Raw genomic sequence first — 25,708 nt, 5'->3', positions numbered from 1 at the left:
TCCAGAAGTTATAGAGGGAAAGGAGGTAGGGGAGGAGGAGAAACAATTGGAGGAAGAAGGCTACTGACCACTGTAGAGGACAAGCTATTTGACTAGAAGAATTTCTGGTCATCGTTTGTATGTAAATGAGATAACTACATACAAAAGTTACAATCAGGATTTGTGCGTCCGGGTGTCTGATATTTACATAAATGAAGTAGCTACCCAAAGGAAAGGTAAAAAAACCAAACCAGCACACATTCATCCAATGATTAAGTATTTTCAAATAACTCTTGGATATTTTTCTAAGTTCTCCTAACTCTGTGATTTCTACAATTAATTTATCAGAAGGGCATTTGCAGGCATCCTACTTGGTCAGAGACTAACATAATGAATTACAAGCTTAGAATTTAATTTGATTTCTACTTGAATGAGTGACATTCCCTAAAAACCTCAGCACTGTAGGAAAGCTATTTATTATTCAGTGGATGGCAGTGAAGTTGCATACGGTGTAAGGAAGGCAGAATTTAGGCCATAAATTTTACCATAGATTGAAAAATACAACATTTCTGCACTCACCCATCCCCATCTTTTCCCTGGGAATTCTGCTGAACTGTAGCTGAAGCCAAATCTATTTTTTCAGTCATATAATTCCCTCCTCCCTCCCCCCTCTAAGTATACCTCAAGAGAAATACAGTTGCCTCTCCAAACAGCTCAGTTCTAATGATTGGTACAAAATGTATTGGGAACCCAATAGCAGAATACCCAAATGATGATCTGGAATTTACTTGAAACGAACATTAGCATGATAGCAGAGCAGCCAAGGCTGCTGATTGCTCCAGCTTTACTCTTGAGCTATCCTCATAAAAGTGAAGACGTAAATGATGACATAAAGTAATAAAAGACTAAATCCTCCACATCAGTCTCCCAATGTTCTCCAATATGTATCCTCATGCCTAGTCTGCCATATTCAGAGTCATCAATCCTGTAATGAATGCCATCAAAACACGGTTTGCAACACTTACAAAGTCGTTGGCACACCAAGCACTTCACTTGCTACAGAAAAATACATTTGCCCTTTTTCTGGCTGGTAAGACACCAGCAAAATGAAGAGGAAAACACCAATACATAGACTCAACAAACCTGCAAACAAGTTACAAGGATGATGAATATTTTTCACTCACCCTAACCCTAGCAGCTGGCAAACGTCATCTGAAATCTGTTCATTCCAATCATCTGCACATGCCAGGTGCCATGTCTTCCCAATCCTGGCCTGTACCAGCCCTTCGGTGCTTAGAGAACCATTAAGCAATCTCACTGTAGACCAAAATGGACAGAAGCAGATATATAATATAAACAGATTTATTATTACTAGCAAAGAACAACAACAAAAAAAAGTTAAAATACGTTACAGTGGTAGTAAACCCAGCATCTCCAGGATGTTGTGTTCCCACAGGAAGGAGATGTTATTGTTATCTCCTCCTATATTTCTGCCACAGGAGAGTTTCATACCCTGTATTTTGCAACTGTCTCATGAACAGACAATAAACAGTACATTTTCCATCAACTTTAACCGATGTTTTTTCTTAGCCAGCATTGTGTAATTTCCAGACACTGTATGAAGATTTAGCTACACAATGCTCAGTAACACTGATTGGAAATAAGGTTAAAACCAGAGCTGACAGAAAAATTGGATTTTCCAGTTCCAATTGCTCTGGGAATTTTCACTGTTTTCATTTCAGCTTTAGTTAAAACACACACACATAATAAAAGCTCCTTGAAAACTGATCTTTCTAGCAAAACTTTTCCCAACATAAAATTTTCAGAAACTCATTAAGTATTTGGTGGAAAAATCTTATTCTATTCGCACAGTGACTAAGGAAGTTGGACCATAAGGTTTAAGACAGTCAACAGAATCCTGTATATGTCTCAGGAGCTACAGCTGCAGTTCAGGCAGATGATACTTATTGCCGGCATGAAGTAGGGAAAAACATACAATGCATTTGAAATTTACTGGTTGCCAAAATAACTATTTTTAAAAATCTTAGTTGTCCAGAAAACATTATTCCACCAAAATATTTCCACAAAAAAGTAAAGCTTACTCACTAGAGTACAAAAAAAAAAAAATAATTAAATTTTTAGGAATATTTCTTTAGCATCCAGAGTGCATGAATGAAAGCAGTGATACACAGTGATTAATTAATGGTAAACCTCAGTCACGAGAAAATTTTGAGCAGTCTTGAAAAAATCTCAGAATTTTTTGCACTGCAAGATTTCTCCAAATAACTTTTGACACCTCTCCTGTCTTCTACTTGAATGATAATTCTTTTTCCTTTCTCCTCATCAGATCCGTGTTCTTCTCCAAATATATTGTTGGTAAGGAATAAGAGAGTCATTGAGCACTCAATAAGTCCTTAATTCAAATGTCATATATTTTAAAATTTTGCAAAGAAAGAAGTATTCTGTGCCTCTTTGCAGTCCCTGTGAAGTTTCAGAAGTTGGACTATTTGAAAATGACAGCTTGTCTAGTTCAAATTGCCACTTCTGATAAGAAATTGACATTGGCTTCAGGAAAATGAGCAAGACTTTTGGACACTGAAAAGATTCAATGTGAGGATATCTAATTGAATTTTCATTTTAAGGCTTAGATTGATTCAGCCAGTGTTCGGATTAAATGGGTTTTTGGAAACAATTCCTGGTTTTGGAAACCTTTAATGTGAGCTAATTTATTACGAAGTAATAGACAATCTATGGCAAAATAAATCTTTGGGAAAATGTACATCATGTTAATGTAGGTGATGGTTACCTTGTTCAGATCCTGTCTAGCAATGACTGGAAAAAACCATTCAAGTCTTCTTTGCTTAAGAATAAGCTGAAATGAGTTTTATTCTACGCATTTTAAAGGAAGAATATGTTTGCAACAAAATAGCTAATTGCACTAATGCAAAGAGTGAATCTGCCTTCGGACATACATGTATGTATACATATATTTATATATGCCATATATACAAAAATATATATATGCATGTAAAAGACATTGAAATCAATGAGTACTGTCAGCACACATGCAAGGACATATCTAATCCCTAGAAGTCCTCTTTAAAACAGAGGGAGATGTTGTTGCACTGAGCTTAAAAGTCCACTTCTAACTCTTTCATTAATGCTCCATAATAGATTGTCAGAACAGCACTTTGTCAGAAACAGCAATTTAATTTCTGTGCTAGGCCCAACGTGACTTTAACATCAGTTTTACATTTAAATTATTGTTTAGAGAATGCTATTTCCATGTTATGTGAAATGAAGCCATATACTGTACACCTACATTTTGGAAAGAACAATTTTCCCAGAGGACTAAGCAATAACAGCTGTTGGTCTCCTTGTTGTAGGAACACGCACATCCACTATGAGCAATGGACACTGCTTTTGCAGCCGTGCCATCCCTTCACCCTGTGGCAATGCTTCCAGAAGATGGAGTCCAGGCAGACTGGAGGGTGCCATGTGCTGCAGTTTGGCTTCACACCCACAAGACTACCTGGGAATTTCCATCAAGACAGTTCTTACTCTCTCCCCTACACTGCAGAATTCATACTACTGTGAAACTCAAACTAATCACAGCAAGAAGTGATAGAATTTGGGAATACAAAATGGATACAGAAGGAAAGCATGCAATGAGCTTTCATTTAATTTTGAGGCCATTGTAAGTAGCCATAGTTTTAAGCACAGAGGAACTTCCTACCTTTTCCAGAGATCTTCACCAGCTTACATACACTATCTCAGAAAAGTCACTTTGTTCTTTTGGCCCTGACAATCTCAACGAGATCCTGCTGTGTAAATTGGCACAGCCTGCATGCAGCTGCAGTAGTTTACACTGGCTGAGGTTTTGTGGCTGTTTTCCTAGGTAATTCCTACTAAATATGCATGCATTCCTTCTTTTTGTATGAAGGAAATCTTACTGCACTTTGCTTCATCAGAGCCATCTTCACACTGAGGTAGGTTGTCACAAAGGTTATGCAACGGTATACACTCCCCGCTACCACACTGATGTTCATCAGTTGCACAAGCCCCTGAAGGAGAACAGGAAAAGAAAATAAATCCATAATTATGAGGAGGGTTGATGTTCACTGGAGATTATACAGTTCACTTGAAAGAAAAATTGAGTGGATAGTACATAGAACCTAACCTTTCCTTTCCTTTCCTTTCCTTTCCTTTCCTTGAATTTTGATTCGTTTCCTTTCCTTTCCTTTCCTTTCCTTTCCTTTCCTTTCCTTTCCTTTCCTTTCCTTTCCTTTCCTTTCCTTTCCTTTCCTTTCCTTTCCTTTCCTTTCCTTTCCTTTCCTTCCCATCTGTTTTTCAAAATAAAGATTATTTTCAGATAAATAGAAGCTAATTAAGAATAAAATCTATAGTATTATACCTTGTACTTTCTATTATAGTTAGTATTGCTCAGTTACTAGTGTTCTTCTGTTATGTGTAATAAATTCTGGAGGGATGAGAAAAGTCAAATCCTAACCAAATTCTGTCAAAAGTAACTAAAGATTTCAAATTTCAGATGTTCAGCACTTTCACAAAAGTGCACCTTAAAGTATATCATGTCAAACATACAAGTAAAGAGGCAGTGAAAAACAAGAGTCCTTTCGAAACCTGTCTGGGAGGAAAGGTGGAAGAGACAAAAGTAACAGAAATTAACGAGGAAAACATTCTCAAAAGTAGGATTAAGCTACTTCAGTATCAGTTCTGTAACAAAAGCAGATCATATAGAGAGTAAATATAAAGTTATAATTCTTTGTACGGCCAAAGTGTATTTTTAATGGCACCATTCTGTATATTTACAGGAAATATACAGTTATAATCTTAAATTCTATTGAAAATTTTTTTGTTTTCTTTATTTTATGTTCCTGGACTTACTGAATGAAATATTTAATTATCTAGAAGTCTTATTTAAGGCAAGATAATTTCTTTGCTTCTGAATTTTTACTATTCATATAAAAAGATTCATTCATCAGTCAGTGTGTCCTGTTGTACAATATGGAAGCAAAAGTGTATGGCTTGTAAAAGGCCTGAACCAGATTTTCACATGTTCAGTGGCCATAGCTGATGCCATATTTTCCGTAGAACTTAGTTCTCACTAGGCAGGTTTTTTATTATATTGCATACTGCCAAAAAGTATTTCTTTTCAAATTATGCTTCCTTTTCAAAAACTCAGTATTTCATGGAAAAATAAAATGCAAAGAAAAATCTACTCTTCTTGTAAAATTAGTTTATTTATTGACAATCCTTTTATCCTTGGGCCTGCATGTTAATCATATTAGTCTCTGTCCTTTGGCTTCAACGATCATGAATAAGCATAATTCTTTTGCAAATGGAACTTTTTTAATATATTTAACCAGAACTGGCAATAGTCACTTTGAGAACTTTGTCTTGCTAAGCTTAATTTTTATTTTACAACAAAATATGGCCAAAACTGGCTCGGCAAAGATGCTGAACCAGCTAAAAAAAGGCATAGTGTTGTTGGACCGAACAAATGTGATAGAGAAGGCAGAACAAGAATCAGCAGAACGTTCATATAAACCTACCTCTCAGTCTCACACAACGGGACCAAACGGAGTTGATTTTGCAAAGGCAAATTAATGGTTAAGATTTTTTTAAAGATTAAGAAAATTAATATTATTATTACTGTTAATCCATAAAAAAGCTGCAGCTAGCTAAACATGCTGGGAGACACTTGCCTTTTATAACATTTAAAGTAAGAGAGAGTAGATTCTTGTTGACTTTCTGTTCATGCAAATGAATAGTGCTTCACACATCTCTGAATACATACTGCTTTTTCTTTCTCTTTTTTCTGCTGTCAGACTTCGCCAGAAGTAATACAAAGCCTCTAATTAATTCAGTCAAGATTTGGCCTAGAGTTAGTATAAGTATTTGTCATGGCAAGCATATTGCTGTTCAATGTACTTTAGCATTTAGCTCTATTTTGCATGTTTTTGGAGAGCTGATTGCTGAATTACTTATATGAGTGACAAGTCTAATTGCAGTCCCCAACAAAACGAGGAGTCTTTCAGAAGAGGACTGGCTGGGATCAGAAACACTGCTGCCCAAATATTTAAAAGACTAACCCTTCCCAGATCCTTCACACGTTAAGGACCAAATTTTTAAAGATGCAAGAGGGACCGTATTGCAAACATTAATCAGAGTTACCATATGCATTTTTCCCTTCTAGTGGATGTGATCCATAATAAATATTTTAGAAATGCATTTAAACAAACATTAATGATACCTTCAAATGAGTCACAAAGTGATATTCTTTTCGGGGGCTTGTATAAGGAATAGTTCATATTTACCTTCTTAACATTTGAATAGATTTCAGTCAAAATACTGAGTCAATTTTTTGCATAATATCACTCAGTGTTGCAGATGATACAGACATTGGTCCAATTACATAAAGCAACAAAACCATCACTTTTCATGCTAGAAAATGTAAAGTACGGATGGGTAACTGCTAGGCTTTTTCTCTTTAACTTTTTTATATTTCTGTTGATCAATGGCTTAAAGTCACCCTCCACTCTCCACTTTTTCTCAAATGTATTTGACCAGTGGTATAACCTCTTAAATACAAGGGTTCATATGCTTACCTAGACGGTAGCCAGTAGTAAAGTTTGCAAGAAATCCCTTCTTTGTTGCAGTCTCGTCCGTAAGGAGGATTACTGTCATCTGGTTTGTTGTAGAGAAGACATCTGGCAATGGGTCTTGTCCTGTATAGACAGCTATTCTCCAGGAGAACACGAATACATTTAAGCTATTTTGGTTTTATGTATTTCAGAATGTTTTAGGTTCAAAAGGAAATACTGCTACCATGTGAATACACTTATTCCCCCAAACCTAACTGCTATCAGACTGCAATGGTCAAAGCTCAACCCCAAATTTGACATACCTATATAGAAAAATAAGAGATTTGACTAAGAGATTATGCTTCTGTTTGTCCACATACATGACCAGTCTTATTTATTGAGAAGTTAATTTCATTTGGATTGCATAGAAATCTGAGTGTGTGCAAACATTTGGGGAATGTGATGTCACATACAGTATGCTTTCTGAAGTTTTCCTTCTAATTTCTGAGACCCAAAAATGTGAAGAAATGTAGAATGAAATTAAAGAGAATTAATTTCTTTTAAATTATATCCATCAGTTTGCTCCAGCTGTCTGATTACATTCATTTTAGTACCCAATGCAGTTACTTGCCCAAAAGTAAGGAATTTGGTCCTCTGCCATCTCTGACTTCAACTACATCATAAATATTTTCCAGATGAAAAATCTGAAAATGAAGTTGAATGTTTTTTCCATTTTCAGCATTTAAGTACCACACACCTAGAAAATAATAACACACACACACAAAAATAACCTTTTCAGTTGTTACATTTACTGTGTCATTTTCACATTGAAGGATTTGGGGGCAAAAAAAATCTCTGCTAAACTATTAGGAACCACCCGAGAGACTTAGAAGTCTAAATCTTATCTTTAAAAGCAACTTATGCTGTCAAGATCCAAAATTCAATTGACTCTCATTCTCTAAAACACTTCTGAAAACTGGATTTAGGATCCTAAGACACACACATATCCTTTTTTTCACCATTCATGACAACTGTGAGTTTCCCTAAAGTAGCAAAGCTAATTCTTTTTTAACTGTGAAAATGTGACAAATAGTCTTGTCATTTAAGTCTTATTTGATAGTAAGATAATTTCTATAATCAGTGACAGAAGCCTGTCTTTCAAGTTAGATGTCTTTTTAGAGAAGTATTTGCTTCTGTTTAGCCTATGCTTTATCATATTTAATCTATGTAAATATGGATACCATGGAAATCTTGTAAAGGAATTAAATAGACCAACCATTTTTTAATCTCTTCATAGAATGAAAAGTATTTTCTCAGTACTAAGAATCTCATCTGGGAACTTGTGAAATTAATATCTGGAAATCAAAGTTGTGTCTCAGGTGGGACAGAAACACAAAATTACAACTCTTGTGATTAGTATCCAAACACAATTCTCCAGTTAAAGGTGAAGTAATGGATAATTAAAATTTCATTAAGAAGCAATGACAAAGCTCTCTTCCTTGCTTCATCCATAACAGCATCTAGTGGACCACCTTGAAACATTTTCTCTTTTGCCAGCTGTAGCTTAATTTAAATCTAGTAACATTAGTAGAATAACGATGTCTTTTCACTAGTATGTTAAGAAACATTTAATAAAGAGAGGATCCCTTGCAAAATACATACACACATTCTTTGCCCCTAGAAAAGGTTAACTATTTAACAGCAGAGATGGTGATATTAACCTAGCAAATACATTGAGGTGTAATGGTAAAATGGGGACTTTCAGCACCTTGTCTGTTGTTGCATTGACATAAGGATATTTGACATAATAGGAGTGATAGAATTGGCCTGTCTGAACCCATTCCAAGGGATTATGCTTGTCTTCATCACTTTTTAATCAACTGGCACATGATTCCTCAGCTTCTGCTAGATGCCATATGGACTTCTGTTAAAAGATCACACTGTATGTAGCTTAGGGTTTTTTTGCTTGTCAGCATCTGACTTCAGAAAGCAGATTTAGTATCTCTACTTTTATATGGCTAAACTTTTCCTGAAGATTTGGAGAAGAATGACTTACAAGAAGCTTGATTAGGGTAATTGTTTGGAAAGTTTTCAGAGCTGAATGTACTGTTTGGCTCCCAGAGTTCAACTGGCCCTCCACAGTCAGCTGAAAAAGAAAGCATTTCAAAAATGCAATTAACCTATTGTCTTACTTTTGCAATCCGTTGTAACAAAGATAATTTGGAAAAAGTAATTTTATGAAGAGGGTATTCAAGCTAACTTTGTCGTGGTAAATGTTTGGTTACAGTGCCATTGGTATAAGACTTGAACAATGAATTGTGAGAAGCCAACACTCCAGTAAGGAACCAGAGCATTGAGGAAACAAGGTGTTTAAGAATTTCACTGTCCTTATTAGTTACAGTGTCTAAGTCAGACCTGCTGACACATACAATCGATGCCATAGCGTTATCTACATCTATAGTTCATATATTGCTGTTTGTGAAGTGCTAGTGCCCAGGTGCACAACCGTATTCATGATGGTGCTATGAGAACTCTTCCCCGTATAGTTAGGGGAAGGAGACAGTCTGTTCTTCATTTGGTGATTATTAGTCTGCAAACTGTGCACATGACAGAAAATAATAAGAAAAGAACGTGATACAGTCAACTGTATAATTTACTAGCACATTAATATAAGAACTAGAAAATGTCAGAGAGAGAGAGGAAAGCCCTCACCCCCGCCCCCCCATATAACCTATTTAAGCACTTAGCTTGTATGCCTTGCTTATTATCTGATTAATCTTGCAGCATTAGCAGAGATACTCAAGTATAAAGTGCATTTTGTCGTCTATCAAATAAACTTTATAGCAAAAACCCCTTATACTGTTATTTTGATTTCATCAGGACCCTAAAAACTTTTACAGTTAAACCTTGTAAATGGTAAAAGTAACCATTTGCTTTTTCCTTGAAACAACTGCTCCAATAAGAAAGGTCCTGATCACAAATATGCATGCACATAGAAAAATGAATGGTATTTATCTAAAAGAAAATATTGTAGATATGCATACACCCGCATACACTCACACAAAGACACAGCTGACTGTACTTTATATATTCAATATTCTCTTTCAGTATATAGTTTAGATGATGCTTTACATCCAAAATATGTCAGCCTTGTATTCCAAAACTTTACTTCATATTAAGGAATATTGTTTATTTTCATTTCAGCTGTAACATCAGAATGAACTTTGGTGTTTTCTCACTTCTGTTGTTTGCAATTACTTTATTCAGAAATAAACAGTGCTCCTCCACTTGCTTCAGCAAATGGAAGGTAAGGCAGAAGAAATCTACCTTTGTTATTTTGTTCTGTTGTTGTTTTATTCTTCGAATTAAAATTGATTTTTTTTTTTACAATTAGACTTTGGCTAAACTTTAACACTCCTCCGCTCACCACCTGTTATGGCTCAAATTTTGTGTTTCATTATGTCTGTCAGTATTGCATACTCTGAACCACTTGATTGGGGACTGCATAATCTCCAGCCCTATTGAGTTTGCCCACTGAATTCCACTGGGAGGAAGCTCCACTAAATACAAGAAAGATTTCAACTTCCTCATGACAGCCATCTTATAGAGCTTTCTATTTCACTAAATCACTCTTGGAAAGAAAAGCTGAACTTTCTGAAAGAAAAAGGAACTGTTAACAATCACACACTGACTAACAAGTATATTATGTTTCAGCCATATGGCTCACAATGAGGACTACTTTCTGTAAATACCATTAGTAACAAATAAAGATTACATTGGCTTTTTTAATGGAACGTTACTGCATGTACAAACAGACACACAACTATTGTAAAGCTGCATGAAGAATATATGATTCTTAGCCAGTATCACCTGATGACATGAGCAGAGCAAACACAACTTTCTTAATAGGAGAACAGGGGCAACTTATGATGAAATCTGATCTGGTGTTGACTACATGTAAGGCACACTAGTAACGATCTTCTTTCTCTTGCATGGAAAAACGATACAAGTAATTGATTTTACTCATGTCTGGAAGAAATGTTTTAAAGATTTTCAGTGATCTTTAAATACAATTTTATATGGGGTTTTTCATATAGCTGTCACTCTTTAGAGAACCAAATAGCAATCAGCACCAATAATCTTGATCCTTTCATTAAGCATAATAGATGACTTTCTCAACACTATAGAAAATGATATATGATAAATGATATAATGAAAAATGATATAATGAAAAAAGTCCTCTGTGCTTTGGCCAAAACTTGAATTTACATTGACATGCACATCTTAAGTGTGGAATCTACACTGTAATTTCCACACTGTTGTTTATGTTAAAAGACAGATTATAAATGAATATGAAGATGAAAGCAATCTTTGTTTTAGATGAAAGTGTAAGCTGACAGTCTTGTGCAAAAGACAAAAGCAAATCCAGCTTCCCTATCCCACCCCCAAAATTTTTTTTGACTTTTCAATGAGCTTTTGTGGCACTGTGAATGATGCCAGTGCCTCTTATTGAAGCTTTAAGTCTAGCAAAAGAAATTGGCTCAGCTCAAATTCTTTCATCTCTTGTTTATAGATGTGACATTTGTAGTGAAACCATTAGTGTTAGTAAGCTTGCACCACATCCATCAAAGTAATTTCATACTTCTTTGAAGATGATTGATAACATTCACTTTTTTTTCCAGCAGGTTATAGTGTATTAGCATGCCTCAACAAAGTTATGCAAACTAGTTAGTTTTTCCCCAGTGGCAGCTTAGACAGTGCTTTTGTATCATATTGAAGTACAACATGGATCCTCTCTAATCAGTTTCATAAGGAGTTATATGCCACATGACCACTTCCTTTTTTTTTGAATATTAAAACTTTATCACCATGTTTGGGTAGAGATCTATAGTTTGAATGACATTTCTTTGGTGTTTTGACAGCAGTACTCAGCTATTATTTACCACAGGGTCATTCTACCACTAATCATTAGACTGATGCTAACTTGTGAGGTGTGTTTACCCATGGCACCTGAAAGATGGCTGGAGGTGGCCGACATCGGCACCTCTTCACAGTATTACTTTAATGAAAACCGCAATCAAATTCTAAAACTCACTTTTGTAAGTATGACTGAAATTACTAGTGTTATTAAAACTTAATTTTGCTGACAGAAACATCTTGGTGAAGTTTACCTTCATGTGTCTCAGGATGGAACTCTAAAACTAAATTTTACTCTTATATTTAGAAGGTTTTGTTTTCTTGTCCTGTCATCCAAGGCAATATCCTGTCCTGATGCAGTAGATTTAGAGGTGATAGATTTGATAGAGTGAAAATAATAGTACATAGTTCTTTAACATGAATACAATGCAAATAGTCTTTTTCTATTATTTTAATTTTAGACCATTTTTATTTACTATATGCTGTCAAGAGAGCAACTAGCTTTGTAAGTGACAGTAAATCTAATAGGAGGCAGGCCTGGAACGTACTCACTCTTTGTTTTAATGATTTGAAGCCATCTGTGAACAGGTCTTTTGTAGAAATCTATTTCCAGAAAGTTCATGCCTCTTTCATGATAAATTACAAAGCCCTATCAGATATTCTAATGATGTTTTCCACAAGCTCTATTCATATTTCTACCAGTTTTTACTTTGAATCTGCGTGAATCCGGTTAACATCATATGCGATCTTTCTTCATTTTTTTATATACACTTTCCAGATTTATAATGATGGCTGCAGGTATTTTTTCATATTTTTCTTAATGAGATTCTTCTAACTAGCTCTGTGAAACTGGAATGTTTTGATGAGGCTTAAATCTTTGTGTTTTCCTCTAAAAGACTCTGCAACACAATGGGTCTAGATCAAGTGTACAACCTGTCTGGAGAAGTGTATACGTGATATAGGTAGTGATGTTTTGTTTTTCCTTAACTTTCATTTGACTTGGAGAAGAGGGCAAAAATGTGAAAACAAAACCAACTCTCCTCCAGTTTCCCACTGAACTTGGGGTTCAGAAGAGGTGCCACGAAGATAGTGAGATGAAATTAGACGAGGTTGCTTCAAGCAGGAAAGAAGTCCCATTCATTATTACTAGAGCAAGCACTTATTCATTACTCCTGCCTTACCACAAGGAATAGAGTTAGCAAAGGCAAAATTGAAGAAACTAGGCTTACATTTTGACACCTTCCATAATTTATGCGAATATTGAAATCTCTCAGTAGATCAGGGAATGGAAAGGGTCCTTTGATAGTGGGTGTTTTTTTTTTTTTGTCCACTGAAACCAGAAGAACTGTTAAATATCCTTCTGTCCTTTCTGTTTCCCTATGTAAATTTTTTTTCAAAGCAAATATTGCTTTCTTCTTCCTTTTTAATGTAATCAGATATATTAGGAATAACAATACAGCCAAATGCATATTGGAAAGAACTCATTCATTGTGAGCCTTGTTCCAGATAATGCCTCTGTTTTGGGTATTAGACACTCACATAGCTCGTGCTCCATTCTTAAACCATTCCAGCGCTATTATAGGTTTTCTCCCCTAAACATGGGAGTTTTCAGCCTGCATATGTTCTCAGAGCTTGGTGAATTTTTACTATTGAGACCTCTGGTGATATTATTATAAGACTTTGCTCATTTTCATATTCCCCTGCTACATGGCCTGTAATTTCAAATACAGAGGTTATAATCCTCCTTCTCTTTCTTCTTCCTTTTCTTTCAGTGGCTTACTGGAAGCTTTACTAATTAAATCTTTTAGAGACAAATTCTGAATTCTTTAATTATCCTCCACTCTTCAAGTTTTGGAAGATACTGTAATGATAGCTTAAGCTGTGAATCTGCCAGTTCTGTTGCTATCAATGGAGTCATGGGCAGGGAACATGATCCCTAATGTGTTATCCTGAAGATAATTTTATAATATTGAAGAAAGGTTTTTATAAAACTGAAGGTTAGAAATTCTGAATCACTGATACACAAATATAGTAATAGGAAATGGAGATCAACTGTAATTTAGTGTTTACTTACTAGGAACTGAAGGGACAGTAGTAACAGTTGGAATCCTGGTTGGCTCTACATAAATACTTTCATTACATTTTCCCTTTGTCAAGCCAATGTCATCCAAGGCAATATCACTGGGACCACGTTTCTTAAAGGCGTCAAAAATAACCTGAAGTTCATGAAAAAAAATTAGAACTTTATAGTTTAATGAAACATTTTTCAGCTTCCTATACTCAAACATTCTGTCTTCTTTCCTGAATGCTCTTATTTCCACTGTAATCGACACTGGTGCTATGCTCAGAGGAGAGCACCTGGGACAAGACAGGATTTCTTGCAAAACAAAATAGCATTATGTAAACTGAGTGGATCATTCTAAGGAATGCAGGAACTTCTTCGTATAAATGATGAACATGATTTAAAACTATTAAATAACTTTACTTTGTATATATAAATACATGTAATTTTTGAAACAAAAATTCTGTATCCCTCATCTCATCAGTCCAAACTTCTCCTGATCTAATGGCACGTCTCCATGAAAAATTGAAATTATCTCATTTGCTTGCTATTGTGCTTTAATATACACATATTTAAAGTAAACCTGCTACCAAAGAATTTGTGCTGGTGAAATACAGCTAGGTATAGCACGCTCTTTGAGATCATAAAACACACATTTGCTGGAAATCTGATGCAGCCAGGTCACAGATGCATTTACTTCTTCAGACGGTAAATGCGTCTTTCTGGCAGTGCTTTTGCATCAATCAAAACTACTATAGCAGGATGAGCCATCCTAAATACCTATAAAAAGAAACAGTTTTTTTTAGAGAGTTGCAAAAGGAACTGTCTAGCATAAGTCTCCTCCTTTTGTTTACAGGTAAGTCAGGTCAGTTGTTAACCAAATGCTGCCAAATACAGTTCCTTCTGGAACACACTTTGGGTGAATTATTCTGTAATTAATTAGTGAAAATACTGCTTCAGAACATGAACTTATTTAATTTAAATCTTCTCATGGCTCAGCGCTTCGTATCACACTCACTTTTGAGATTTTAAACTCCACATCAGATTTTGACAGGCTTTGAACACCCTTGTTTTGTGGAAAGCACTCTTTCATGATAACATTGATTGTCCCATGACAATGTTAAGGTCTTCTCTTTTCTACAACAATAATACTTTAAACTCCAGAGTAGCGAAAGGGGGGGATGACAATTCAAATGGTGACTCCACTCCTGCGTACTAACATTTCTTTGACGTCATGCATTAGTAAATAGTACTAGATATTTTCTTTGGAGCTGTAGATGATTGGGTTCGTTTGGCAGAAAACTGTGATATCATTTTAGCTAAAATAAATTTTAAAAAGAACCAGCAGTTTAACAAACCTTAAATTCAGATGTTTCATTTAAAGTTACTTGTCCATAATTCCAGCTGTTTCCATAGTTTCCTTCTTTCTGGAAAATGATCTTTTCCAAACCGTGCTCATTACTTATGCTAACTCTTAAACGGTAAACATTAGTACCGTACATGAAATACCTAGAGGCAGAAGAGTAATTTTGGTATTATTAGAACCAACTGAAATTTCATGAAAAAGTACCATGCTTTTTATTTTATAAGCAGTTTTAAGGACTTAGGACTAATTTGCAGTGAGCATGAAAATAACATGGATCATAGGTTCAGATTACACTTGGAAGTTTTACTTGGTACTTTGCCATATTTTGTGCAGAGGTCTAGTTAAGCTTCATGACAAAAAACATTTCAGGGATTCTTAATATAATTTCTGTATAGAAATGAATATTGGATGCAGGGTGAAAAAGAAAATACGTTAAAGCTAACTGCAAGAATCAAACCTATAAAGGACTCAAAGTTTCAGGCCTGGAGTTGAGACTGGTCATGGAAATCTAAACAGAAGCAGACTCGTATTGCTGGCACACTGACTTGGATCAATATTATATATGAAAGAAAGCTATTTGGTTTTACTCTTAAGCAAAGTATATGTTTAGGAATTCTGTAAGAATACCAGAAGCTTAGACAAGATGAATCTGAAGAGACCAAAGGCAAACTCAGAATCCGGACTCTCTCTTCTCCGAATCCAGGTCCTATAGGTGTTGAAATATAAAATCCTGCAAGATAATGAACACATTTTAATCAGTACAGAATTACTGTTTTTTTTTTTTTTTTAAAATGAGCATTTTAACATTAAAAGTAATATAAATAATATCCAGCACAGATAGTGTTGCATGACTTGGAAGATTCCTGACACAATAAATGTGAATGATTATCCCAAGTAATATTCATCAGTCAACGACATATTAAAATGAGCTTTTAAGCTTGTCGGACACTCCTCAGAACTAGACATGAAATGAGAAACTAGTCCTTTTGAAGTCAGCAGGAGATCTGCTTTTTATTTAGTGAAAGCAGCGATTCACCTGAGCGATTTCTACTTAGTTTATAAAAATGTCTTCCTGTTTGACATTGCTTGTGATTTTGCAGAAGGATTTCCTGACGTTCCAAATTTCCTGACGATTATCCAAATAATAATGGGAAATATGGGTTGTGTGTTGAGGAGGGTGAGAGAATGACTACATGAATATTTAATAGCAAGGTGAAGCATTATAAACAAGAAAAATATATTATTTGGGGAAATCGAGTTTTTAGCTTTTTCTGAGTTAATTCCTTACAGCTGGGAATTTCGACTTCTTGCTGTCGTATGGAAATACAATGCAAGACCAGGCTACAGAAGCATTATGATTTGTCACAAGAAAAGAAAAATTAGGCAGAGTTAAAAGTCCTAGAATAAAATTCTTGCTTTATTAAAATCATAGCTGTAAAGTTAGATTTTATTCTATCTATCTAATACATAATATGCAATATTATAGTAATAGAATCTGCAAGTAAATAGGAATGTATTTATATAATTTAAATTATATGTACTATATTCTGTTATTTATACTTAGCTAGTTTTTTTAATGCGGGATGTTAAAGTACCCGAAAATTAGTCTGAAATCTGAATCAGGCCTTTCATTTCCTGTGTTGACTTGGAAAGCATGCTTTAAAATATATATGGTGTCTAACTGTAAGAAAATGAGCATAGCATTCTTTTTCAGAAAAGGTCTCCATATAGTCAAAGTGGCAGTTCTCTGTCTTTGTTTCATCAATTCTCTGAGCATTCAGAATCAATTGCTGAGTATGTATTAAGTCCTTTGCTTTTCAAGAGCAGCAAAATAAAAATACACTGTCTCATTGAATGTATGTATAGCTACATATTAATAATGCAGTTCACATTTTTACTTCAAATGCAGGTCATAGAAATTTGAATATTCAATATAATAGCAACATTACATATAGCAACATTACATGTCAGCTTAGATCTAGCACAGTGAAACAGAGAACACCTAAGATAAATTAGCATTTTCAAGAGAGCTAGAAATCATTGTCAAGTGTTTTATTAAACAAATTTTACATTCTTTCATCTGATTTGTATTCTAAGAGTCAAGTGGGAAGATAAAACAGTGTTCTGAAGATTGTTTAGAAAATGTGCGTTTACTCAGAGAGGGGTGAATAATTTCTATCCAATAAGGTGCTGAATAATATTTTTCTTTCCCTGGGTGTAACTTCTTCCAGAATAATTTGCAATTTTTCCAGTTATTTGTCACTGAGGAAGTTCTGTATGTCTTGTATAGAATACATATAACCATTGCAAAATCCAAATTATGTTAATTAGTTTTAGCTGGACTGATGAATCATCTGAGAAAAAGATTGTTTGGTTTTTCTGTTGAAGCAGAAAAAAACATTTGGAGTCTATAATCATCTGAGAAAAAGATTGTTTGGTTTTCCTGTTGAAGCAGAGAAAAACTTTTGGAGTCTAATTCTGGGATAAATATTCATGATTCACATTCAAAATCTGATTCCTATGAGTATTGTCTCTTTAATTAAAATCCACTTTTGATATGATGACTCTTCAAATTAAATTGTTTTGCTATAGCAGTTGCTGGAGTACTTGTGTGTTTTGTACATATGTTGAAAATTAGTGTGTTTGGTGTGCGACTGTAATTGGGGACACAGATGCCTTATGTAACCTGCAGGTCAACTTCATGTTAAATCAAAATTATTCTGTGGGAACTGTGAGGATATCACCAGTAGATAAGGATGAAATAGAAGTGATTTCCCTAAAATGTAATTATACTTGTTTTTTTTCCTAAAGGTAAACATGCAGTTATTATAACACTGTTGCATAATAGAAATGCCTTTCTCAGATAAGGCACTTTGGCATATTAATAGATTTGAAACTTCTCAGCACCTCACTCTTTAATCACTTTATATATTCCTTTATTTCTTCTTTTAGTTTTGATATGTTTCCACAAGACGGCAATCGGTAAAATGTTTTATCTAGTAGCCCTGACTCATTTTTATGGCAGAATAAAATTAAATCCCAATAATACCACTATGAAGCATCCATCGTACAGTGGTATAACATAAGCTAAATCAAGCTTTTACTTGAAACTGTGAGCACCTTGTATTTGATCTTACCTGACACGTTGCCAAATGTATGATCAAAGTCAGGACCACTCATAAAGGGAAAGGTAGGACCCTGAACTCTCTCCCAGTCTGAATCATCATGTAAAAATTGTATCCAGTAACAAAAGCCGTCTTCAAAAGTGCAATTGACTTTCTCATAATCTGTGAATAAGAACCTCTAGTAAATAAAAATGACAGAGATGTTAAGTATTTTCTCAAAATTATAGAAGAATGAGTGACAAACAAAGTAAATTTTAAAGTATGTTTGAAAATTGGAGCCCATGGTGATTCAGTTTCCTCTTCTATGCAATGCAACATAACTACTCAAATAAATGTGTCGTTTGTACTTGTTAACAAAACACTGTTGCTGAAGGTGGCCCAACATGCTCTTGCACTCATTCATCAACCTTCTTTTTTGATCCTTCACCAGCAATGCAGTGAGGGAATGAGAGAGGACCACTTGCACAGCTAACACTAAGGGCTAACCCTGCTCTTCTCCGTGCCAAGACCTGGATTACTCCAGCTGAAAGGGCTTACCACCAGAGCTGAATGCTCTGAAGATAAATACTGTGCTCCATGCACCAGAGTTGCCCCTTTCCTTGTCCTTCTCCTTTGCTCACATATATTTGCTGCAGCATCCTCATCACTCTTCTTCTCTTGATATTTTGCTCATATTTCATGGTGCCTTAAAAATGCAGGTCAGCCCCCAGCAAGGGCTTCCACACAATAACAGTTTGCTGACACCGTGGATGTTTCCTGCAGCATATCCCTTCCCAATCACATCCCCTGTTCACATCCTGCTCAAAATTTAGCAGCTGAAGAAGCCTTCACTTGTCCAATCTGCGTCTAAATTTTTTTCCAGCTACTAAAGAACACCAACGCATGGGTCATATTGCTGAATTTTGTTGTCACTGTAGATATACTGCATCTAGACTTTTCCCAATGCCTGTTTACTGAAGCAGATATTTTCCTGAATGTTAGTTTTGCTATTTGGGACCACTACTTGTAGCAATGAATTAGGACATCAGAAACTCTGGAGAGCAGGTACTGTCAGGTGATTAGAGAATAATGATTAGTGTCAGCGATTCAACAGCGTTTATTAGTGAACAAACTGGCCTAGAGGAATCTGATGGAGATATGGCCAGAGTTTTACTCTTCATTAAACAGATCAACTTGGTAAGGTATCACCCTACTGCTGGATACAGGCCTGTAAACCTGTGGACAGTCTTATTGAAATCGGTGGTTTGATCTTTAAAATAGTATGAAATTTTGCAAAGTGGCTTTAGCTAGTAGACTGAGGCCAGAAAATACCACTTCCCTTTTCATGTCCATTTTGTCAAACTGAAAATATATTTTCATCAAACATTTGGGATAACAAACAAACACATACGCAAAAAAAGAACACTTACTATTTAGTTCATTTGCATTAAATGTAGTGTACGTTGCGTTAAAGCCATTGTAATTTTCAGAATAATCGGATACAAACTGTGCTGTAGCCTCATGAGAAAAAATGTAAATTGTCTCAGGATTAGTTCCTGACAGAGAAGCTGAGAACAGATAAAGAATAATATAGTCACAGAGAAAACAATCCCATGCTCATTAAAATCCCCAGTGCTGTCACAAAAATACAGTGGATTAGCTTTTTGAGTATTAAAGAATGCTTTCCCTCTTGTACTGTGATCCTGCCTATAATAGCTACAAACCCCTGAAGGCATTTAGCAGTTTGGCTGCCATATGAGTATTCTACATATCCCATCCTCTTATCCATCAATATGGATATCAGTTAATGGAGAAACCTCTCTTATAGTACACATATTCAACACTATAATCTTCATATCCATGCTTATTATGCTGTAAATGTTCTCAAAATTTACAGATATGGACTCTGAAACCCTAGAATCACAGTATTGGTTACATATTTTTGTTATATATACTTACTCTCACAGTTTAATAATTAGCACATACACTTACAGATAGTTAAAGAATAAGCAAACTGCGAAATTACAAAGGAATTTCCTTTTGTGATGTGTGTATGAAGGCATATAGCACAGGAACAATTGCAATGTTCCAAGCAGCGACTGGACAGGGTGCTAAATAATCTCATCCAGGCTCCCTTTCCCATGAAAGGTTGGACCAGAGGATCTTTCAAGGTACCTTCCAACTGGGCAGTTCTATGATTCTATGGTACAATGTATCTAAATTTTGAATTTAAATTCTAAATTAAATTCACTCATATAAATTCCATATGTGTGAAATGAAAGGATTAATACGAGTCATGATATAGTAAAACAGTCATTCCTCCATCTAAAGCTGATATGATGCCAGGCAACAACAGTTAGACTAGTGACTGTTACTCAGGATAAAGAAAATCCTAAGTTCCTCACTGTTCCGTGAAAGTTTTTGCCTCCTTTCTTTCTCTTCTGAAGTCCTTGCCCAATTTTGCATGATAGAGAGACTTTGGTTTTTTGAGGAGGAGCTATTTACCTACTTGTAATACTATATATTCAAAACAGTGCCAAATTATTAAGGAAAAACAATAGGCATCATCTTTCACACTTTTAATAATATCTGCATTATTTTCCTTCCTCCTTTTCAGGTTCTTTTACTTACTTAAGTAGAGACTCTTAACCTGGAAATGTCTTGTAGTCCTTCTTTCCTCTACATTTAGTATTTCCAACACCTGGAAATCCACCCCTCAAACGGCAGAGCTTTAGACAATCCAGTGAAGGACAGTCTTTAACATTGTCTTTATGTCTTTGTGGTATCAGTGGTGATCCCCACAGCAGTCCTTAAAACCATGCACGTTAATGGTTGCTGCAGAGAATATTATTGAAGCAATCTCTCATGTCTAAATTGAAATTTCAAAGAGGGGTCAAATTCACAGAAGCACAGAATCGATTTGGTTGGAAGAGACGTCTGGGATCATCGAGTCCAACCTTTTAACTCAAAGCAGCAGTGAAAGGGTAGAATTTCTCCATTCTTTATTTTATGAGTCTTGTACTATTTCTCATTCCCATTCTCTCCCTGTTTCCGAAAATAAGTATAAATAATATCTTTCTGACTTATCTATATATTGATCTTGTATGTTTTCCACTTCTGATGGAATTCCACTGGATATATTGAGTCTTGTGAAAACTGGGCAAAATCCCAGTTTTCCATGATAGAATATAGAGACAGAGATAAGGTATCATCCATATTTCAAGGTCTGAGGAAAGCAATGCCATGCTCGTAATGAATTCCAGGGAGTATCATAGTAGTTCTCCCAACAGTTTCAGTTTAGATGCTTTCATTTTATGTTACAGTCTGTGATACAGGATCTTCTGACAACATATTTCAATGAAATACGGACTTCACAAGACCACGCCTCTGGTCAAGTTATCAAGATTGTTCAAAGAAGATCTTAAAAAAAAATAGAGATTTCTTAATATATTAGGGAAGCATTTATCTGGTGACTTCATAAGAGTAGATAAGTATATCAAGATCAATTGTCTAACAGGGTAACTTTACACAGATGCATTCTTCCACTTAAACATATGCATGCACTTTTTTTCACTTCGAAACTCTTATTTTACCACTTAAATTTTATTAACAGAAAAGTAATATTAGCTAAAAAATAACCTTACCTCTTAAAATCTTGTTTTGTCCTATACCTTCAAAAATATTTAAATTGTCTGCATATTGTTGTGTATCAAAAGAAGTAAAATTCAGTTTGATGGATAGCCCTTCAGGAACTCTAAGATAACAAGAGAAAAATAAACCTCAAAACTGAAAGTTATGTTCTAGTAATCTTTTTTTGACTGTAGTAAATTCCTTGCATGCTTGAATGATGTTAAGTTCAGAAACAATGTGAAATTACATTAATCCAGATTATTAATCAAGATGACCTATTTGGCTAACTTCTAGTTTGTAAAACTACCAGAGGAATAGGGTGTAAACCTTTTGTAACAGTGCAAGTACTCCTTTTCTCACTGGAGTTAGGTATATTTTAAGAACTGAACCTTCTAAACTCTAGAATGAGATATTCAACTGCACATTTTTTTGTCTGCTTTTTTTTTTTTAAATCTGTATCTCATTAATTTACAATAACTTTTTAATACATATTACTAATACATAACATCTCACTGCTCAGGTAGACTTCTTAAAGTCAGAGGAATGGTATCATGGTAACAATACAAATAGAAAGATATCAAAATCTGTCTCTGAAAGTCCAAAATAATGTCTCTTTGTCATAAGGATTTGCATGAAGGATTATAGTTCTCAAACTCACTGTTCGAGAACACGTTATCAAACCTAACCACCACCCAGTATGTTTAATAACAAAAGTCATTTTAACTAAAGTGCAAAAAAATTTTTTTACACTTTAGTGTTTTATTTTCCTGCAGTTATGTTCTTTCAGTAATCTATATTTAAGTAGTCCTCCTGTTGCCTTTCCACTAAATTTATATGGTAGACCAAATTCTAAAATTCTTCTGCCACAATCATCTTAGCTTCCTCTCCCACTATTTGTTGTTTTCTGGATTTGAGTGACCCAATGAAGATAGCTTTTCAATAGCAATCTCCTGGTGCTTATAAGTACCACCTAGTAGAGAAGCGTGAAGTGAATATTTGAATATCTGCACTTGCCTTTTTTTTTTTTTTTTGTTATGTATTTCTCTATAGAAAAAAATATCCTTGGTTTGAAAAGAGTAAAACATGTAGTTGAAAAGTAATCTTTCAGGAAGCTAATCTTTCAGAGAAATATTGATCATACTCCTCTTACTTTTAAAAGTAGAGGAAATTACATCTTCATGGGGAGGAGTTAAATGAGGCTAAAATGTGAAAGCTTTTCCTAAAGGTAATGGGGAAATCTTTCTAGACAAAGAAAGGCAGAAGAGGAATCAAACCTTAGATGTATTATAGGGTGACTTTTAACACATTTTTATAGGGATAATAAAAATAATAAGACAAAATGTCTCTCATCGATTACTGGAAAACACAAAAGGTTCCCTCATAGAAAGAATTCTGTTTGAAAGGGAGACAAAGTTTGAATACCACATTGAATTTTTCAGGATTTTTCTGTCAATGTTGTCAGATTTTTTTAAAGCAGGTAAGTGGAAAAAAAACCTAGGTGGTTGTTTTTGTCATTGATCAGTCTGTAATTACACAGATCTGCAGCACTTGTACTATGTTATTTCCAATTACTCATGATTTTTTCCAAAATTAAACTTTTGATAGCTATATACCTGGTATAGATATCTACCTAATACAATGCCTCTTGCAGCTATAACAGTGTTTAAAGCAAAGTTAACAGCTTAGAAGGTAGTGCACTCGAGACAAGATTATTTATTGTGCTCAAATTCTGCGACACCATGAACTGATGAACAAGTCAGGCTTATATTCTGAAGGATACAGTCTTGTGCCTTTCCTGTGACACATCTGTATTTTAAAACCAGGTGTAACCAGTAATTATTGGTGAACAGTACTACTGAAGACGAGAAGGAACAAATGTAGAAAACAGAAGGAAAACCATGACTTTTTCTTGAAATGTCAAGGTGAAGACAAGTCCTGAACAAACTCAAAGGCTAACACTTTCAAAAGAGCCTTGGGAATGAGAAATCCAAATCTTATCCAATTTAAAAGGCATTTCCTTAATCTGCTTTGAAGCTCTTCTATGAAATGAATACTTCTCAGAATCAAAGAATGGCCATTATTACAAAGCAATAATAAGAATTACTGCTTTTCAAAGCAGTAACTTCTGAATCGGCAGTCATTGTAGAGATTTTTAGGAGCTTCCAGCTTGCAATCATCTAACTTATTTTAGATGTGTACTTTAGGATGAGATTTATCACATACTATGGGTATCTTTTTTTCTCTCTGGCCTATGAAGTGAATCTAGAGTGCCAAAGTCAAATAGCTGTCCCTCCCTGTAGGTATGTATCCTTGATTAAAAAAGTCCACTTCTTGTGTCTTAAGCTTAAAAGGCATTTGGTGCTGCTATGTCAAATGATACTCATGCGCTTTTAAAACATATTCTTAAATGGCTTAGGAGCACAGGCACTGTTAACTCCCAGATGACATGTGTACCTGTAAATGACAAGGGAATTCTTGAACATTCCATCTGTTAGTAACAGTTATATCATATAAAATCATTACCTAAAGACTAGTATTTACTGTAATACTTTGAAACAAATATCTTGCAATTATTTTGAGTTATGGGATTTATTTTGAACTTAGAAGTATGTTCCTGTGCATACATATAATACACAAGATTTCTCAAAATCATACTTAAGAATTTTTGTAAGTAAGTGGGAAAATTATTCATATAGTTATGGGTTTTAGGCATGAAAGCTTTTAAAGGAAAGTTACATACATATAAGGGAGAAAATGCTATTACATATTTTCCATGGTGGGTTATTTGGGAATACAAACAAATGGCATAAGGTTGATGTGCAGAAAACAATATTGCCTCAATCAAAAAATGTTATGTAGAAAATTATTGGAAAATTACTTACCTTATAATCCATTGGCAAATTATATTTGCATTATACGGTTTCGGATAATTCATGGAGTGAAAAAACCCAGAGGAATCAGTCAACATAAATTTTCCATCACAAGCTGCAGCTGTAAAGATATAATGAAGAATATTTGTCAAAATGCCATTTGAAAAACAGAATCAGAGCCAAGACAAGGGCGACCTTGGATATTGATTTACATGGATTACCTTGGAAATGCTTTGTAAGCAACAACAGGAAGACAAAGTAAAACACATGCCCAAGTTACTCCCACTTCTAATTCCTGTGACTATGTGATATCAAAGTACTATATGAGAAGAAAAGCAGTACGGATAATTCATTTTTAAATTAGAGACAATGCAACTTATGCAAACTCGTCCAAACCAATCCAAATAATTCAAATCCAACAGTTGGATTCTACTAATCCAACTCTCTTTCTTTCATTTTATTTTATACATTTCTAAGGAAACAGGACCTTGCCTTTACAGTTCTGTTCTACAGCTACTTTAAATCAGAAAACTGTGTTTGCACTACAGAAACAGTTTAATATCATGTGAATAAAAGCAAGAAGGGATACAATTGCCTATTTCTATCTGTACTTTTATGAGCTTCCTAGTTCCTCACCTTATATATTACTAAGTACTCAAAGAGATAAGTTGATATCCCAAGTTTCCTACCAGCTATCAAATGCTTTCATCTGAGGTAAATGTCATCCATCATCATGTATTTTTTTAAAAAGCTTTCATTGGTTTTGTTTCCTTGGTGCTGCTGTTCCATTCTATACATGTTCTTCAGTTTAAAAATCAGTTATTAAAAAAAAAGTATTTTTAAGCCTCAGCAAGATTGGAAATGTTAATCCATGCACAGTTATTTTATTTCATCAGACACTGAAGCACTGTTGAAGCTTTTGCTGCATCTCTTGAACATGGTATTAGAAATCTCTCTGATAATGGTTTTTCTTCAGTTTTCAGAAAGCATCATAGAGCTTTCAAATAAGGACAAAACCAGTACCATGCATGATTGTCTGGAGAGATAAGGGCAAGTTCATCAATTTGAGGCAGATAATCAGAAATTAGACAGAGCTTTTCATTAACATCAGAAATGAAATCATACCTATAATGACTATCCAAATTATGAATAATCAATCATATTGAAAATTAAAT

General features: G+C 34.7%; 1 protein-coding gene across 1 annotated transcript; it reads right to left on the bottom strand.

Annotated features, from left to right (window-relative positions):
* Positions 1-1,163: 1,163 nt before the first annotated feature.
* Positions 1,164-24,654, bottom strand: TMPRSS15 (transmembrane protease, serine 15; the record flags this gene model as incomplete). Its single annotated transcript, XM_009703385.1, has 12 exons — positions 1,164-1,296; positions 3,933-4,043; positions 6,591-6,740; positions 7,216-7,341; positions 8,641-8,730; positions 13,576-13,717; positions 14,922-15,072; positions 15,557-15,659; positions 18,067-18,216; positions 19,464-19,601; positions 21,678-21,787; positions 24,546-24,654. Coding segments are annotated over 12 exons (1,513 nt in total), but the record flags the coding sequence as incomplete, so codon positions are not given.
* Between the last annotated feature and the right edge of the window lie 1,054 nt (positions 24,655-25,708).

This window comes from Cariama cristata, unplaced genomic scaffold (assembly GCF_000690535.1).
Source record: "Cariama cristata isolate BGI_N322 unplaced genomic scaffold, ASM69053v1 scaffold8947, whole genome shotgun sequence".
NCBI lineage: Eukaryota > Metazoa > Chordata > Aves > Cariamiformes > Cariamidae > Cariama > Cariama cristata.
Note: the sequence above shows the minus strand (reverse complement) of the source record. Positions and strands in the feature narration are given on the sequence as shown.